Genomic DNA, 16,619 nt, shown 5'->3' with positions numbered 1-16,619 from the left:
TTAGAGCCTTCTGCGTGCCCAGCAGGTCCAAGTTCATAATCTCAGCTAACCTTCACAGCACTCTGCGGCCAGGGGTGGGAGTGCCCTGTTGTCCAAAGAGAGAAAACAGGGTTGGGCATTTGTGAGGGACGTGCCCCACATCCCGAGGCTCCTACCTGCCAGGTGTTTTGAGCCAAAGTCCGAGCTCCCCTGCCCTGTAGATAACAGCGGGGCGAGCCGGCCTGTGAGCCTGAAGCACTGTGGACAGGTCACGCCCAGTTGGAAGTTCTGTAGGTGGCCCACGAGGCCTGTGGCTGGAGGAACACGCTATGAGGGCATGACTTCTGAGGTTCATGTTGCCTTCTTCATACACCACCTGGTCTAGGCTCCCCTTCAGACTCCCAGGATCCCCTGGGCCTGGGTGCACAGCAGGCGGCCTTCCTGGGAAGGGCTCTGTCCCCCTGCGTGCCCCCCTGCGTGCCCCCCGGTGTCCCCTCCCCCAGTCCATCCTTTCAGACCTTGGGTGGAGGCAAGGCTGTTCCCTGTAAATACCAGTCCCCTTACATGTGCATTTTTCCTCTATGATTTTTCCTGTTTTGATGAAACGCTGCTCTTGGCTGTTCAAGTTCCCAAGAGGGGACTGAGGCCCTGGCCCGGCCCGCCGGTCATTCAGGAACTTTGCTCCCAGGCCCAGCCCCACACCCAGCCCGCATTCCGCCCGGGCCATAACCTTCATGCTCTGTGTGAATGGGGCCCGTTCCTCCCCCACCCTCAATTCCCATGGTTCCCACGGACACCTCCTTATCGCTTTTTCCAGCTGACTGAAAAAGGCTGCATTCTGGCCCCAAATGACCACCCCCACCCCAGTCCTTTCTGTTTTCTGTTTTCTCCTAGACCTGAGGGTGTGAGAGTTTACAGTTCAAGGTCCCGCCTGCCTCTGAGCCCACTGCGTGGGGACCTGCCTTACAGGCTGCCTGTTAAAGAGGTTAGCCCAGTAGTTCTTTGGGCAGAAGCACTGAGGGCCTACTATGTGCCAGGCATTGCTGTAAGCACCGGGCTTAAAAGAGGAGAAAGTTAAGTATCGTGGAGCAGCACCGCCTGCGCGGGAGGGGAGGCGTGGCTGCGTCATTGGCTCCACTCTGCGGGCTGGAGCTGAGGCCTGGAGAAGCGGCGTAGGCTGCTCGGGGATGCTGGCCACTTCTCTGCCACCTCTGTGGGAACCACTTCAAAAACTTCCCTGCTTCGGGGTGCCAGGAACCCTCTGCAGCCCCCACACCTCCTTCAGCTGAGCGGGGTCTAGTTTCCAGCCCTTGCTGTCTGCCCCGGTCAGGTGACCCTGTGCAGGGGACAGCCTGCCCATCTGTCCACGGTGGCCTTGCCAAGGCCGCAGCACAACCAGTAGGTGTTGGCTCCAGGATTCGGAAGCCAGGTTTCTCTACCTCCAAAGTCGAAAGTCTGTCCTTTGGGGTTCTTGATTATATGTTGGCCGGGTTGTCTCTGTTGCTTTTTCCCCCTTGTGCCTGCAGGCCTTGTCTTAATCACACGGCTCTGCCAGAGGCACTTTTGTTGAAAGTATTTGTCCTGAGTAATTATAAGCTTTTAATCTTACCTTTGACGTATATTTACCCATCCCATACTCATACATGTTTGTTCATTATTTATTCATTCTTTCGACAAACAGCATTTATTCAGCGCCGGGCCCCAAGCCAGGGAGGGGAGGGACAGGTGAGCCCGTGAGCTCACGGGTATATATGGCTCATTCCCCCCACAGCGGAGCAGAGGAGGGCGGGGGTAGGGGGGCCGTGATCATGGTAATGGGGAACACGGAAGCAGCATTCTCAGGGCACCCACGCCACTCTACCTTCTCGTACCTATGAACTCATTTCATCCTCACAGCCACCCCATGAGGTCATCAGGAGCTCACTTGCCCAGGGTCACCCGGCGAGTGGCAGAGGCAGGATTTGAACCCAGGCGTTCTGGCTCCCAAGTCCGTGCCCTTTACCTCAGCACCCTACTGCGGGAACGTGTGCTTGCTAGAGAAAGACATGGAAACAGCGCATGCAGACCTCAGTCCTGTGAAGGACTGCTCTGAGATGTGTGGGCAGAATCGAGGCCTGCGGGCTCCTCAGGGGGAGCAGGCCTTGGGCTGGTGCCAAGCACGGGTCCCAGGCTCCAGTCTTTCCGGAGCAGGAGAGGCAGAGTGATCTCGTGTGAGGAAGAAGTCCGGGGCATTAGCCACACCCGTGTTTCTTTGTGAGCACAAAAACATATTCCAAAGCCAGACCCCGAGTTCCACGGTGTTTGGAGCTCTGCCCAGCGGCCTGGGCCGGTGCTGTGTGGAGGAAGAAGGGCCTGGCTGGGGCGGACGTAGACTAGGCCAGCCTCGCCTGGAGCCTGGCTCTGTTGTTGACCACTGGGGTCACTCTGGGTGAAACCTGGTCCGCCCTCCTGGGCACTCAGTACTGTGCTTCAGATCCACCGTGGAGAACAGTCCAGAGTCCTTTCCCCAGCCTGCAGGGCCCTGTGTGACCCATCCTCCCCGCTCCTCGCTGACCTCATCTAGGCCGCCTGCCCCTCCCTGTGCTTCCAGCCCTGGTGGCCACTGTGGCTCCTTCACCAGGTTGACTGCACCTTCCACCTCAGAGGCTTTGCTTGGAATGCCCTTCCCAGGCTGTCGGCATGGCCTGCGTCTCCCCTCCCCTTCAGGTCTCTGCTGGGAGAGGCCTGCACTAACCACTCGGCTGGAAGTGTCCCCGGTCACGGTCTGTCGGCTCCTTGTGTGTGCTTTGTTGTTCTTGGGACACTTCAAAACAATCACATCCCCTTTTTGCTGATCAAAAAATGTATCTGTCCCCTGAATGGCGATGTAAGTTCCTCAATTCACAGGCCTTGCCGCTCGTGTTCACCCCTGTTCCCCCAACACCACTAGTGGCGGCTGGCACTGCAAACACTACATAGTCGTTGGCTAAATGTATTAGTCTCGGCCTACTGATCTGTAAAATGGGAAGCATCCTGCTGACGTGCTAAAGTTGGTGTAAAGATGAGAGTGTATTTAGGTTACGGTGCCTAGTATAGTGCCTGGCACATAGTAGTTTCTTAGGATTGATAAATAGAGCAAGTGTGAGGCCCAGGTGTGAATTACCAGCCTAGTGCAAACTTAGTGTTACACTACAGAGCTGTTTTGGCACTGCTGGGCTAGCCGGGTGCTCCCCAGCTCTTAAGATCAAGGTGATGGGTGAGGCAGGATGAGGTGAGGGAAGGAAAGAAGAAAAGAGAAAAAAACAGGAAAGGTCTTGGGGTGCAGAAGACTGTTTATCGGCGGAAATGTAGGAAGAGATGGCTTATTTCAAGGCCAGCTTGGCCACTAGGAAGTTTGTAAATTTCTGCCGAGGACTTTTATTTTTAAAACCAAATAAAGGCACAGGTATTCCAATAATGAATGTAGAAAGAATGACAGAATTTGAAAATCACCTTAGAACACCATGATAATATGTGGCGCCTGGGTGGCTCACGTGGTTAAGCATCCGACTCTCACGGCTGTGGGATCAAGCCCCTCGTCGGGCTCCGCACCGAGTGTAGAGTCTGCTGAAGATTCTCTTCCTCCCTCCCCCTCTCCCCCTCCCCCTGCTCGTGTGCTCTCTCTCAAAATACATAAAATCTTAAAAAAAAAAAAAAAAGAACACCATGGTAATAATTGGTACAGTTAAAATCTGAGTCCTAGAAAATTAGTGGGTGAAAGTTTAAGCAGAAACAAGATATTTAGATAGCCTCAGCGTATTTCCCCCAAATATTTAGTAATCACAAAGGGGAGCATAGTTACTTACAGCAGTGAATCCTGGCAGATCCCATCTTAGCCAAGTGCTCAAGCCCAGCATTGCTGGTAATAAGACGTGGACGTCGCGTGCCCTGATGTGGCCCACTGACAAGGCCACATCGCAGGGCCTGGCCGAAAGCACTGGAAAACGTCAGACAAACCCAGTTTGAGAGAGGTTTTACAACATACCTGACCCACTCTTCAGAAGTGTCACAGTCGTGACAGATGAGGGAGGACTTGCTGCTGTCACACACTGGAGGACGCTGAGAGGACATAGCAGCTCAGTGCAGCGTGGGGCCCTGGCTTGGATCCGAGACCAGAAAAACGGGTGACATCCTGATTGTTTGCAATTTACTTGATAGTCTTGTTCCAAAGTTCGTTTCCTGTTTTGAGAATTTTTCTGTGGTTTTCTAGGGTTCTGGAACGTGTTCCCATTGGGGGAAGCTGGGTGAAGAGTGTACAGAGGGAACTTTCTGTACTATTTGCACAACTCCTCTGTGAGATTCAGATGATCTCGAAATGCAAAGCTTAGAAGGATGGCATGAGCTGAAGGGGAACTACAGTAGAGGAAAATGTAAGCGGAGGCGTCACTGTGGCATCGAGACTGCACAAGCGAATGTGTGTTTGCGGAAAGACCTGTTGATGGTGACAGGAGTTCAAAGGCACAGAGGTAGACACTTGCAATTGTAAAATCCTGGTTCCATGTTTCCAGGAAGACTTCTCTGTGCTGGTTGGCTGGTGGCCTTGACAATGCCTTTCCTTTATAAAACAGGTCTATTTCTCCCCTCCTGAGCTCTGTCGCCTCTTAGCAGGGAGCATGTCCTTTGATGACACTCACTGATGTCAGGATGTGCAGAGCTGAGGTGGGACTCCCTGGCCTCAGGTTCAGGGAGTCCTTAGCAGCGTTTGCCAAATCTCAACCACTCCTGGGCCGCTTTTACACTTTTTTGCCATATCTACCTTTGCCTTTACTATTATAAACTGCGTATGTTATTTAAATGGACCCACTGTAAAAAACTTGAATAGAGAGTTTTTTATTTTTATTTTTTATTTTTTTTAAAGATTTTATTTATTTATTTGACAGAGATAGAGACAGCCAGCGAGAGAGGGAACACAGCAGGGGGAGTGGGAGAGGAAGAAGCAGGCTCACAGCAGAGGAGCCTGATGTGGGGCTCGATCCCAGAACGCCGGGATCACGCCCTGAGCCAAAGGCAGACACTTAACTGCTGTGCCACCCAGGCGCCCCTGAATAGAGAGTTTTTTAAAAAAACATATTACCTCATCCCTGTGAAATGGAAAGCCAGTGTCACCCACCATGAATCCAGGGTATCCATAAAATTCAAAGCAGTGTCAAAAAAGTTTTACATTATGGCATTTGCTGGTAGAAGGTTCCAAGGCCTGTTCTTCTCTTTATCAAAAAGGGAGATTATTAGGTATTAAAAGACCTACCTAAATGAGACTTCTAAACTTGTTCAGGAGGGGGCCCTGGGTGGCTCAGTCGGTTAAGCATCTGCCTTCGGCTCAGGTCATGATCCCAGGGTCCTGGGATTGAGCCCCGCGTTGGGCTCCCTGCTCAGTGGGGAGTCTGCTTCTCCCTCTGCCACTCCCCCTGCTTGTGCTCTCTCTCTCTCTCTTTCTCTCAAATAAATAAAATCTTTAAACAGTAAATAAATAAATAAATAAATTTGTTCAAGAGACTTGAAAGAGAAGTGGAACAGGAGTAACTCCCTCGCCAGGTGATTCCTGCCATTTGCCGCCCAGCCTGGGTTCCACCTAGAACTGTCTTACTCAGGACCACTGTGAAGCTGCCCCAGAGTCACCCAGCTCCTTCCTGAGGGCCACCGCTGGCCACATTGTCAGGCCTCCTGGGGCCTGGCCCACCTCTTTCTTCAAGCCCAGGTGCTCAGGCCTGACCGTGTAAGTTGTAGGCCTGAAGCTGCTTCCCCCAGGCAGCTCTCCCTGATCTCCCCCAACTTCAGGGCACTTGGAACCTTAGAAAAAGAAGCATAACTTCCTGGAGGTATTGGAATTATTCTCCTAGTGCACTATTGTTCCTGCACAATTCTAAGAACTGGGCTTTGCCGCATCGAGCTGGTACCTGCTATGTCACGGGGCTGGGTAGGGTTCAGTGGAACAGGGCTTTTGAAGGCTTTTGACATTTACCCTCTCTAAGAAATACATTGTGTATTGCAGCCCAGCGTATAATGTATAAAAACTCAATAGAACAATGCTGCCTTTTATTGTAGGCAATGCAAACAGCTAATTTCTATTCTGTTGTAATCTCATTTTTTTTAAATGCTGGCTGCAGGCCACTAAATTGATTTTTCAACTCACTAACCAGTCATAACATACAGTTGGTAAAACATTGCTCTAGAGGGTTAAAGCATGAACCATACTAACGGGTCCCATTTTGGGGGAGGGGTCACCTAATATGTATGAGGCGCAGTGGTGAACACTGTCGTCTTTAATCTTTTTTTTTTTTTTTTAAAGATTTTATTTATTTATTCGACAGAGAGAGAGACAGCCAGCGAGAGAGGGAACACAAGCAGGGGGAGTGGGAGAGGAAGAAGCAGGCTCATAGCGGAGGAGCCTGATGTGGGGCTCGATCCCATAACGCCGGGATCACGCCCTGAGCCGAAGGCAGGCGCTTAACCGCTGTGCCACCCAGGCGCCCCTGTCGTCTTTAATCTTGACCACATTTTGCACCTTAGGTCACCAGATCTCAGAGAGGGCATCACCTAGCCCAGTCACGCCACAAGTAAGGGCAGAGCCAGGATTCTCGTCTCGGTCAGCCTGACATTTGTGCGTGTTCCTGGGGCCATGGAACCCTTCCTCTGTGTATCTGCCATTACGCCTCGCTCGAGATTGTTCCCAGAGGAGATGTCAATAGATACATGAATGAGGGAATCAAATGTCAAGCTGATAGAGAAAGAAATTCAAAAACAGTCTCTTGACTATTATCCTGAGCCAGTGCAAAGGGTTTCCAAACGTGGCCAGTGATGAGATTTTTTTTTTTCTTTTTAAATTTTTAATTAAATTTTGAGGTATAGCGTAGCTTACTGTAAAATGTTCTCATCTTAAGCATATAGCTCGATGGCTTTTTGCGTACAGACAGCCACAGGGCCACCCCCAGGTCAGGACGCAGAACCTTCCCAGTACTTCAGAAGGCTCCCTTGTGCCCCTTCCCGGTCAGTACCCTCGCAGGGAGGGGGCCCTTCTTCTGACTTCCCTCATCACTGGTTAGTTTTGCCTCTTCCTTGTGGCACGTAAGTGGAATTATATATGATGCGTGGGGGTCTTCTTTCATTCAGTGTGATGTCTGTAGGACTTACCCACTTTGCATGTGTCTGAAATTCATTCTTTTCTGTTTTGTAGTGTCCGAGTACTTTTGGTACTTTTAAGCTTCTTAAAATTTTTTCATAGAATATTTTAGACATATAGCTTAGAGATTAATCCAATGTCCCCCCCACTGTAAGAAACAAACTTAGGCCCCCATGTTCCTTTTCTCTTCAGATTTCCATCTTTGATGCATCCCCACAGCCATCCCCGTCTAACTGCTCTCCTGAGTGTGCCGTTGATCTTCTGTGTGTGTCAGGAGATTTTTACTGCCTGTGTATGAATTCTTAACGGATCCTTAATTTCTGTGTATGCGTGTGTGCTTTTTTTTTTTTCCATTGCTGAGCCCAGGCTAAACTTATTTTTTTAGTGTTCCAGATCTTTCTGGAATTGGGAACCTCAGCTCTGTGCTGTTGAGGTCCAGAGAGCTGGAGTGGAGTCCAGAAGGAAAGGCCAGTTGGGGTGAAGCAGGGAGAGAGCAGAGGGGTCAAAGGTCTGGGCCTGGGAGGTCGGTGTGCAGGGAAGACACTCCCACCTGTGTGAAACAGCTGTCACCCAGGGGTCCCTGAGGCCCCTGTGTCTATCTCATCTTGGACTTACGGGGAGCTTGCGTGCCCCTCTTTCTGACCAGATTTCCTGGGCCCACTGGTGCCATCCCTGCCGAGGTAGTTCTCAGAGGGACTTGTTGGGGAGAACAAGGTTCTCCTTTGAGAAGAAGAAAATGCTTGTGGTCCTCTGTATCTCACACCCTCCAGCCAGTGACGGGTAAGGTGATGAGCACTCATTCATGGGGCCAGGCACCCTGCCAAGTAAGCACTTCTCACGTTCCAACACACGGACTCTCAGAGCAACCCAGTGAGATGGGCACTGTTTGACAGACTGCGAAACTGAGGCACCTGGCATTGAAAGAAGTTCCACAAGCCTACAGCTAGCAAGTGGCAGAACTGGGACCCCCAGCCAGAAAGGCCAGCTCCACACCCACCATGACCTGTATACTCCCCAGCCTCGATTCCGGTCGAGGGCAGAAAGTGTGTGAGCCATTCTTTCTGGCCACTCTCCTTCTCTGACTACACAGTGAGTGGGCCGCAGTGCAGATGCGGGGCCGTGAAAACCATCCATGGAGGGACCTTTGAGTGGAGTCTCTGCCAGCTCCAGGCTTGACTCCCAGCTGTGGGGAATCTGAAAGTCCGAGGTTTGGGTCCCAGCTCCAGGGCTCCCTCGTGGTGCCACCTTGGGCGGCCTTAACCTTCCTCATCTGGAAAGTGGGGATCCTGACAGTCCCTCCCCCCTGGGGTCCCTGGCACTGCATGGCAGGGTGTGACACACCACCGTCCGTTCTGGGTACAGGTGGGGCAGGGGGCCTCCCAGGTGGGCAGGTCCTGTTTGGGTGAAAGGCCAAGATGGTTTCGTGGGAGATTGCCAGAGTTCCTGTTCAGGCCCAGCAGTCCCGTGGAACTCGCTGGTGGGCACATTTGAGCTGTTTGATTGGTGCTGTCCCAGGACTTTTCCCCGTGTCCCTAGTTCCACCCCTTAGAGGCCACAGAAACAACGGCCAACTGGCCTTGGCCTCTGCCTCTGTGTTTCAGCCCTCTGCTGTCATCTGACACTCAGGGGACAGCTAGCCAGGCCTTGGCCGGCTGCAGAGGCGTTCCTGGCCCGCTCCTGGCTGACATCCCCTGGGTGCTGGCTAGGCAGGACAGCACTCCTTTTTCCTCGCACTCACTCGGCCTTGTAGACACCCTTCCTGGCCCTGGTACTAAGCAGCGGGTTTTCATCCCCATCCTCAGATACACCCACTGTTTACCTTCCCTGCGTGGTGCACTTAGCAGGGCTGTTCATAGGAAATGCTGGGGACCTCTCCGTCACAGCTGGGAACTAAGCTTTTGTGGGTGCCTCGTTGGTGCCACGGGCTCTTTCTGCATTCCACTTACTGATCTCCTCACCCTAGGAGGGGGATGCAATCCCACCCCAGCCCTGCTTTACAGATGAGTAAACTGAGCCACAGAGAGGTCTAGCCAGTTGCCTGAGCACAGTCAGATTTGAACCCCAGCCTGTGTGAGCCCAAAGCCCGGGTTGTCTCCACTTCCTCCCATGCTGCTCTGCAGAGAAGGCAGGAGTAAGCCCATGAATGCTAGTGACAGCCACAGGGCCAGTGATGATGACAACCGCAGCTAACGTCTGTCACGTGCTTGCTCCGTGCTGTGAGCTGTAATCAGCGCCCGGCATGCGCCTCCCCATGGGGTCCTCACTCCCATGAGGCTGTCAGCATTTTTATCCCCAGTTTACAAATGACAAACACTGGCAGTTCAGAGAAGAGTTTGTCCAAAGGCATGCGGCTAACGCGTGAGACGGTAGTGCCCCTGGTTCCGTGATCCACACCTTGGGGATTGAAAAACCAGGTACACCGTGACATCCAGACACTGCGATTTGCTCAGTGCGGGAAAGAGATGGGCTCTCAAGCCATGAAAAGGGACAGAGGAACCTTAAATGCATATTACTAAGTGAAAGAAGCCGATCAGAAAAGGCTGCGTACTGTATAACTCCGACCATGTGACATTCTGGAAAAGGTAAAAACATTCTGGAGAGAGTAAAAAGATCATTGTCAAGGGGGGAAGGAATGAATAGGCAGAAGACAGGATTTTCAGGGCAGTGAAGTTACTCTGTATGAAACTGTAATGATGCCATTGTCCATGTAAACTATAAAAATGTCATTATACTTTTGTCCAGACGCATGGAATGCACAACACCAGGAGTGACCCCTGTGTAGGCTGTGGACTCGGGGCGATAATGATGTGTCACTGCAGGTCCATCCAGCGCAACAAATGTCCCACTCGGGGGGGGGGGATTCTGGTTCTCGGGGAGCCTGCGTGTGTGGGGAGCAGGGGTTGTATGGGAAATCTCTACCTTCTGCTCGGTTTTGCTGTGAAATCTAAAACTGCTCTAAATTGCAGTCTATTTTTAAAAAGCAGACAGGTACACAAGGTACTCGTTACTGCTTGGGCTGCCACGAGCCTGCCCCTTGACCTGTGTTCTTCCCACAACCCCAGCAGTGATATAAAGGGGGGGCTGCCCTGGCTAGATGATCTGCGGGCTAGCCTTTTCCAGGTGCTCATCCAGGCCTGCTGTCAGGTGTGGTTTGACATTGAATCTAGGAGCATGCCCGGCGTGGAGAGCCAGAGGGAGGGAATGGTGCAGTTGGGTGACCAGGGGAGGCCCGAGGGATGTCAGGACATGCCAGTGGGCTCTGCCAGGGGATGGACTGATGCTCCCATTTGGGGAGAAGGAAGGAGAAGGTAAGGGGAGGTGATAACCCCATTCTTTGATCCCATTCCCTGGGACAGCATGTGCTCAGAGGAGGCTGGCCTGGCTGCTGCCAGGGCATTGCAAAATTCAGGCTTAGTTGAATCAATGGCCTTTGGAAAAGTACATTTTGCTCAGGAGCCAAGTAAAACTGAAGACTCTGCCACCAGCACACTGAAGTCGAGAGCCCTGACTCACACTGAGTGGGAGGGAGGAGAGCTGAAGGCGGGCTGCGGGCCTCCAGTGGGCCCGGGCTCCCTCTGGTGCCAGGCCCCTCAGCCAGCTCAAGGCCCTCAGCCAGGACATGTGGGTGCCACGGGCAGCATCCTCAAATGGCTCTGTCGGGGCTCAGACCCCCTTCGTGGTGTAGAAAATATTCCGCCCCTAAGAAACCATGTAGAATGAATCACTGTAAAAATCTGATTTTATTGACTTGCGTTGTCCGTTTAAAGATGACGTCTCTCTAAGATGAGTCTCTAAGATGTTGATAACAGTTCCAAAAGCCTAAAGATTTTGGGGGCGTCTGCGTGTTGTGGGAAGAGCTCTGCCGGGACTCACACACAGTTCCCGCATGTGACATTAAGTGATTTAGGGTAGCTTCTTGGACCTCAGTTTTTCTGGCTTTAAGATGGATCTGGGCTAAATAAATTAGCCTTGCCAAATACCCAGGAAGCATGTCACTAGTGTCCCCATTGCCTGGCAGACATTGCTAATCCATCTCAGCCTTCACAGCTGGGCAGCCTGGACTTGATCCCAGAACCTTCTTTGCCACACGGGGACTCTGTGATCTCAGAGTTCTCTTCTAGCGCTGGAACATTTAGATCTCTTTGCCCTCTCCTGTCTTTATCGTTATACTGCGTATTCTGATACAAAAAAATCAACATTTAAGGCTAAGCTCACGAATTTATTGTCCCCAGGCCAAATCTGAGCCACAGAAGTATTTCCTTTGATTTGCATATTGTTTTACTTAAAAAAACAAAAAACCCATTACCATCATTTTTAAATTGGTGATTTCACATAGGACCCAAGATTTAGGGTTTTTTTTTTCCTGATTTTTGGCCACCCTAGGGCTCCTTGTTTCAGCCAAGGGCCAAGCTGGGGCCTTCTCTCCCTTTATTTTTAACTTTTATTTTATTGGTTTTATATTTTTATTTTCCCACGTGGGCTTTCCTTAAAGCAAAGGCTTAGATAACCTGTGGACTGTTGAGGAAAGCAGGGGTGAGGCACAATATGGGGTGGGGAGGAGGTCTCCTTTCCCTCCTTCCCTCTGTCACTCACTCCCTGCCTCCCCTAGGGCTCCTCTATGAAGTCTCATTGCTGGTGGGTGGTTAAGAAGCCCATGGCTTTCTAAGAGGACTCACCTGCACATCTCAGGTGAGCTCTTTGCCCACCAAAGACCCAGTCTTCTGTGGCCTGGTGGGCCTCTTGTTACTTAGAGGTGATGCATGCTCCCTCCTTAAGAGTCAGTGCCAGGTGCTAGGGAGCCCAAGATGCATAAGGCCAGTTCCTGCCCTGGGCGAGTTCTCAACTTCTAGGGGAAAACACAAATAGTATTAATGAGAGAGAGTGGGTTGTGTTGTTCATTCATGATTACGGTTCACACATGTTTAATAACAACACACCATGTGCCATATGATGACAGAGTGGAGCTCAAGAGCTGTGGGCAGCCCAGAAGGTGGTGCCTCAGCCAGCCTGGGGCTAATTAGAGATGGATTCTCAAAGAAAGGGGTGTGAGCTGAGTTTTAAAGAATTACTGGGTCCTCTGACCTCTCCTTCCACTCCAGCTGTGTCAGCCTCCTTACTGTTCCAGGAACCTGCCAAATATGCTTCCTGCCTCAGGGCCTTTGCACTTGCTATCCCTTCTGCCTGGATCATTCTTGCCTGGATATCCATGTGGCTGCTATCTTACTTCATTCAGATCTCCGTTTGCATGTCACCTTGTTAGATGGGGTTTCTCTGTTAGCCATTACCCCCCCCCCATCCAAAACAGCACCTATATTATACTCTGTCTCCTAGATTGGTTTATTTTTCTTCATAATACTTAATCAGCATTAACATATTAGTTCATTTATTGTTTGTCTCATCTACTAGGATGTAAGCTAGGTAAAGGCAGGGAGTTTTGTTTCTGACCACTGTTGTATTCCCAGCACCTAGAAGTGTTTGGTACACAGTAGGTACTCAATCATGACAGAAAGAATGAGCTGGTGGAGGAGAAGAGAGAAGGGGTGATGCAAACAGAGGGCACAGTGCATGTAAATGAATGGAACTGGGACAGAATGGGCCTTTCTGGAACAAAGAGTGTTGGTGGGGCCACGACACGAGGTGGCTGGGAGGGAGGAAGGGCAGGTAATATACAGATAGGGGCAGTTCTCCTAAAGACCCTGCCTGTCTTTATTTTTCATTTATAACCTGTGTATTATGAAACAACTGTAAAGTACTAAGATGTGCCCAAATGAAAGCGGTCACCAAGGACCGTACTTTTCCTTATGCATTTTTCCATGGGATTGTCTGAAAAATTTCATCTTGTAATTTGTGAGCCAGGCCTCGCTTTCTAAAGCACACCACTGCTTCCCAGCCTGGCATAGCAACTTCGTGTGGGTGCAGGTCCCAGGTTCGCCTTGGGAGTGACCTTGGGCTTCTGGAGCCATGAACCTTAGCAAGAACTGTTGCTCTGCCTGAGACACCCTTCTGCCCCTTTTCTCACCCTCATTTCTGCTTGTCTTTCTAGGCTCAGGGTCTCAGCCCGAGAGTCGCCGACTTTACACAGTCTTTTCTGAGCCTTGGTTTCCTTTTCTGTAAAAAAAAAAAGGGGCTGAATCTCGTTTTTGAATCTTGGATGGTTTTGGGGATTCAGTGAGCTGTCATGAGCACAGAGGCTGGCTTAATATATACTCTNNNNCCCTTTCCATGACATCACATCCACCTCCAGGTTTTTCTTTATTGTACTTTCTTTGACCTGCAAACCTCTTAAAATCTTGATCCTGTCTCAGGGCTTTTATCCCCAGGCCTCGCCAGAGCTCAGCCCTCACTTCTTAAGGTAGCTGAGAATGTTGTCCAAAAGACAGTCTCATAGCACGGGTAAAATTGAATCACACAGGCAGGTGCAGGTGGAGGTCAAGTGACATTTGGGCTCTCCCCAAAGGGGGCACCTTCCACAGATATCTTTCTCCCAAATACTCGGCTCTGAAACTTAAAAACACCGGCCCCAGTGATTTCTTCCTTTTAAATCTCTGTTGAAGGCCGTGCCCTGGCTGGGAGCCGCAGGGATGAGAACCCAGTCCCCGGAATAGCTCCTGCCGCTCAGCATTTAAATGCCGTCTGTATTTTTATCCGATGATGGGTCATTTCTGAAAAACCCCCACTCATGTTCTGCCCCTCTAAGAATACATTTCCATTTATAGCTTCCACTCTCGGGATGATGTTGTGTCCTGGTGTAGGGCTGGCGGCTGCGTCCTGTTTCCAGTGATTTGGAAACACTTCGGGGGCCCTTGCTGTCCCCTGGCCTGTGCTCCCTGTGGCCTTGATAGTGGGAAGCCTGACTCCCAGCCAAACCCCGGCTGCCTGACGTCCTGCGGCTCTGACACCAGGCCTTTCCTCTTTCTGTGAGAGCGTGAGCTCATCGAGCTCTTGCAGCATGGGGGAGGCAAACGGGGATGCAGGGCCCCCATCGGCTGTGTTCTGCCAGGGCCTCAGGGTGGCACGACACCACAGGTCCAAAGCTCTGCAGGATCCTTCCTCCTTTACTCACTCACCAAGTGCCCACGGCCTGCTGTGGGTGCCAGGCTCCGTGCAGGCATAGGAGGGCAATGCTGAGCGTGGACAGCCAAAGGCCCCAGGGGCTGGTGCAGAGCTTTTGGGAGGCTAAAGAGGGTCAGGGTGAGGGTCAGCCTCTGGGTCGGGCTGACCAGGGTTCTAGCCTAACTCTGCCTCTTGCTGGTTGTGTGAACTTAGGCAAGTGGCTCAGCCTCTGTAAGCCTCGGTTTACACATTTATTGATGGCATCTCATGAGTGGTAGGGAGGATTCAGTGGGATAGAGTAGGTCAAGTATACTATGTAGGGCTTGGCCTATCCCAGAAGCCCAGGAAATGCCAGTCCTTTTTCCCATCCTTCTGTTGACCTGAGGTAACTCAGGTGGGTACATGCTAAAAGTCTTAGGAAATAAATTTGAAGTTGGAAATCAACACACAGTGGATACCGTAGCAATTCCAGCATGCACCAGCATCTCCTGCAGTGCCCTTTTTTCACAAATGCCTGCCCTCCCTGCCACTATGCTGGTTTAGTTCATTCCTCAGCGGGGCCCTAGAATCTGCAAATTTAATCAGCTACCTGGTGGATTCTGAGACAGTGGTGCAAGGACCACACTTGGAGAAAAGCTGCCTCCTTCATCTATTCCAGAAATATTTCTGTGGACCTACTATGTGCCTGGCACTTTTCTAGGCTCTAGGGATATAGTGGAACTCAAAGGCAGACACGTTTCCTGCTCTCCGGTAACTTATATGCTAATGGCAGAATCAGGCAATGAACAAATGCACATAACACAATGTAAAATCAAGCAGTGATCTACAGTGCTACGAAGAAAAAGTAGAGTAAGGAGATGGAGAGAGGTGTTTTAGTTAGTGGCCAGGACAGGCCTTTCTAAGGAGGTAACATCTGAATACAGATGTAAATGAAGTGAGGCAGGAAGCATAAAGATATCTGAGGGAAGAACATTCCAGATACAGAGGACAGCAAGGGCAAAGGGTCTGAGATGGGAGCCAGCTTGCTTTACTTCTCAAGGAACAGATCGCATTAGGATTTAGAGCTATTACACTAGTTCCCCCTCCCTGCTGGGTGTGAGCTTTGTTCTCCCCCGACTAGCCCAGGTCCAGGTAACAGGTAAAGGGCATTGTCTGGCCCAGCGAGGCCTCTCCCGTTTTTCTAGTAGACCATCGAAAACACTCTTTGAGAGTATCTTGGTCATCCTCCTGATTAGCCGGTGTTAGTGTGTTGCTCAGCAGTGTGGCCCCTGCAGCCAGCACAGCACGTACACCTCACCACTTCTCAGGCATTTGGAAACCCCAAGAGAATACAGACGGTGACTTGAAAAGAGTCAGGGGGCCTTGTCTCTCAACACAGAATGGCACTGCCCATTCTGTTTTACTGTAACTCTCTGAAGCTGCATGAGTTTGGATTCCATGATCCCTGATTCTTCTGGGATCCTAAGAACAGGTTTTGTATGAGAAGCTGTTGAGTTTTGTTCTGGACGTATCAAGTGTGAGGGGCAGGCGGGATGTGCCTGGGAACGAGGAAGCTCCTTGGCCATTAACATGTGAACTCTGAGAGGACAGGGACCACATCTGTCTTGCTGACTTTCTCCTGTCTCTCTGGAACTTGGCACAGTAAATTAAGGCATGGATGAGTTGGCTTTGGGAGCTAAAAGAGAAGTGGCCTGAACACAGACCCCTGGGGGCACACTCGGATGTCAGAGATAGCAGGAGGAAAAGGAGCAGACAGAGAGGGTGCCAGAGAGTGAGAATGCCACGGAACTTTAGGCAGCCAAGAGAAATCCAGGTGCAGTGCAGAGGCATACTGAGGAGAGCCAATGGCATCTGGCCCTTAGTGATTCTTGGGTGATCTTAGCTAGAGCAGGAAGAGAGACTGGAGGGGAGGCTGATGTTAGAGGCCAGACTGCTGTGGGATAAGGATTAAATGGAAGGTGAAATGTGAAGCTGTTCTGGGCCAATTATTAAGAAGTGTGCTGCGTACTTCCAATTGCATTGCATTGAAAGGTACCGAATAACTGGTTTTCTTCTTTTTAAGATACTAAGGTTATTATTGGGTTCAGGTGGCTGTAGCCTGGTCCATCTATTATTAAGTTTCTGATCATTGCTAAGATCCAGTGTTTTATCAAAGGATACACAGGGATGATTTTTCTAATTCTACTAGTCTTTCCACCTTATTCTGTGGAATTATTCTATAAAATAGAACTTTGCCTTTATCAACTACTTGGTTACCTAGAAAAGCATTTGTATACAAAAAAGTGTCAGAGTAAGCCCCTTTATTTGCTAGTTTGAATAATGAGTTGCTGGTCTAGTATCTCCAAAGGTATCCAAAGAGGCATTTTTGTTTTCTGAAGTGCCGTTACAAACTTGTAGATTGCTTAATGTGTTTGATGTGTTTTAGCTATGGCCATCATTAAAATATTTTTAA

At 50.6% G+C, this 16,619-nt stretch overlaps 1 protein-coding gene across 3 annotated transcripts in view; it reads left to right on the top strand.

The window, feature by feature from the left end:
- The window catches only part of ERGIC1 (endoplasmic reticulum-golgi intermediate compartment 1), a 102,391-nt gene that overhangs the window by 23,147 nt on the left and 62,625 nt on the right, over positions 1 to 16,619 (top strand). Inside the window, exon 1 of one of the 3 annotated variants that reach the window (XM_008692376.2) lies at positions 4,349 to 4,367. The exons of the other annotated variants lie outside the window; for them this stretch is intronic. Coding sequence (XP_008690598.1) covers positions 4,366 to 4,367 — 2 coding nt within the window. The 5' untranslated portion in view covers positions 4,349 to 4,365. Of the gene's footprint in view, positions 1 to 4,348; positions 4,368 to 16,619 lie in introns of those variants that run through there. 3 annotated transcript variants of the gene reach the window in all.

The sequence above is a fragment of the Ursus maritimus genome, unplaced genomic scaffold (assembly GCF_017311325.1).
Source record: "Ursus maritimus isolate PB19 unplaced genomic scaffold, ASM1731132v1 scaffold_15, whole genome shotgun sequence".
Classification (NCBI taxonomy): Eukaryota; Metazoa; Chordata; class Mammalia; order Carnivora; family Ursidae; genus Ursus; species Ursus maritimus.
Note: the sequence above shows the minus strand (reverse complement) of the source record. Positions and strands in the feature narration are given on the sequence as shown.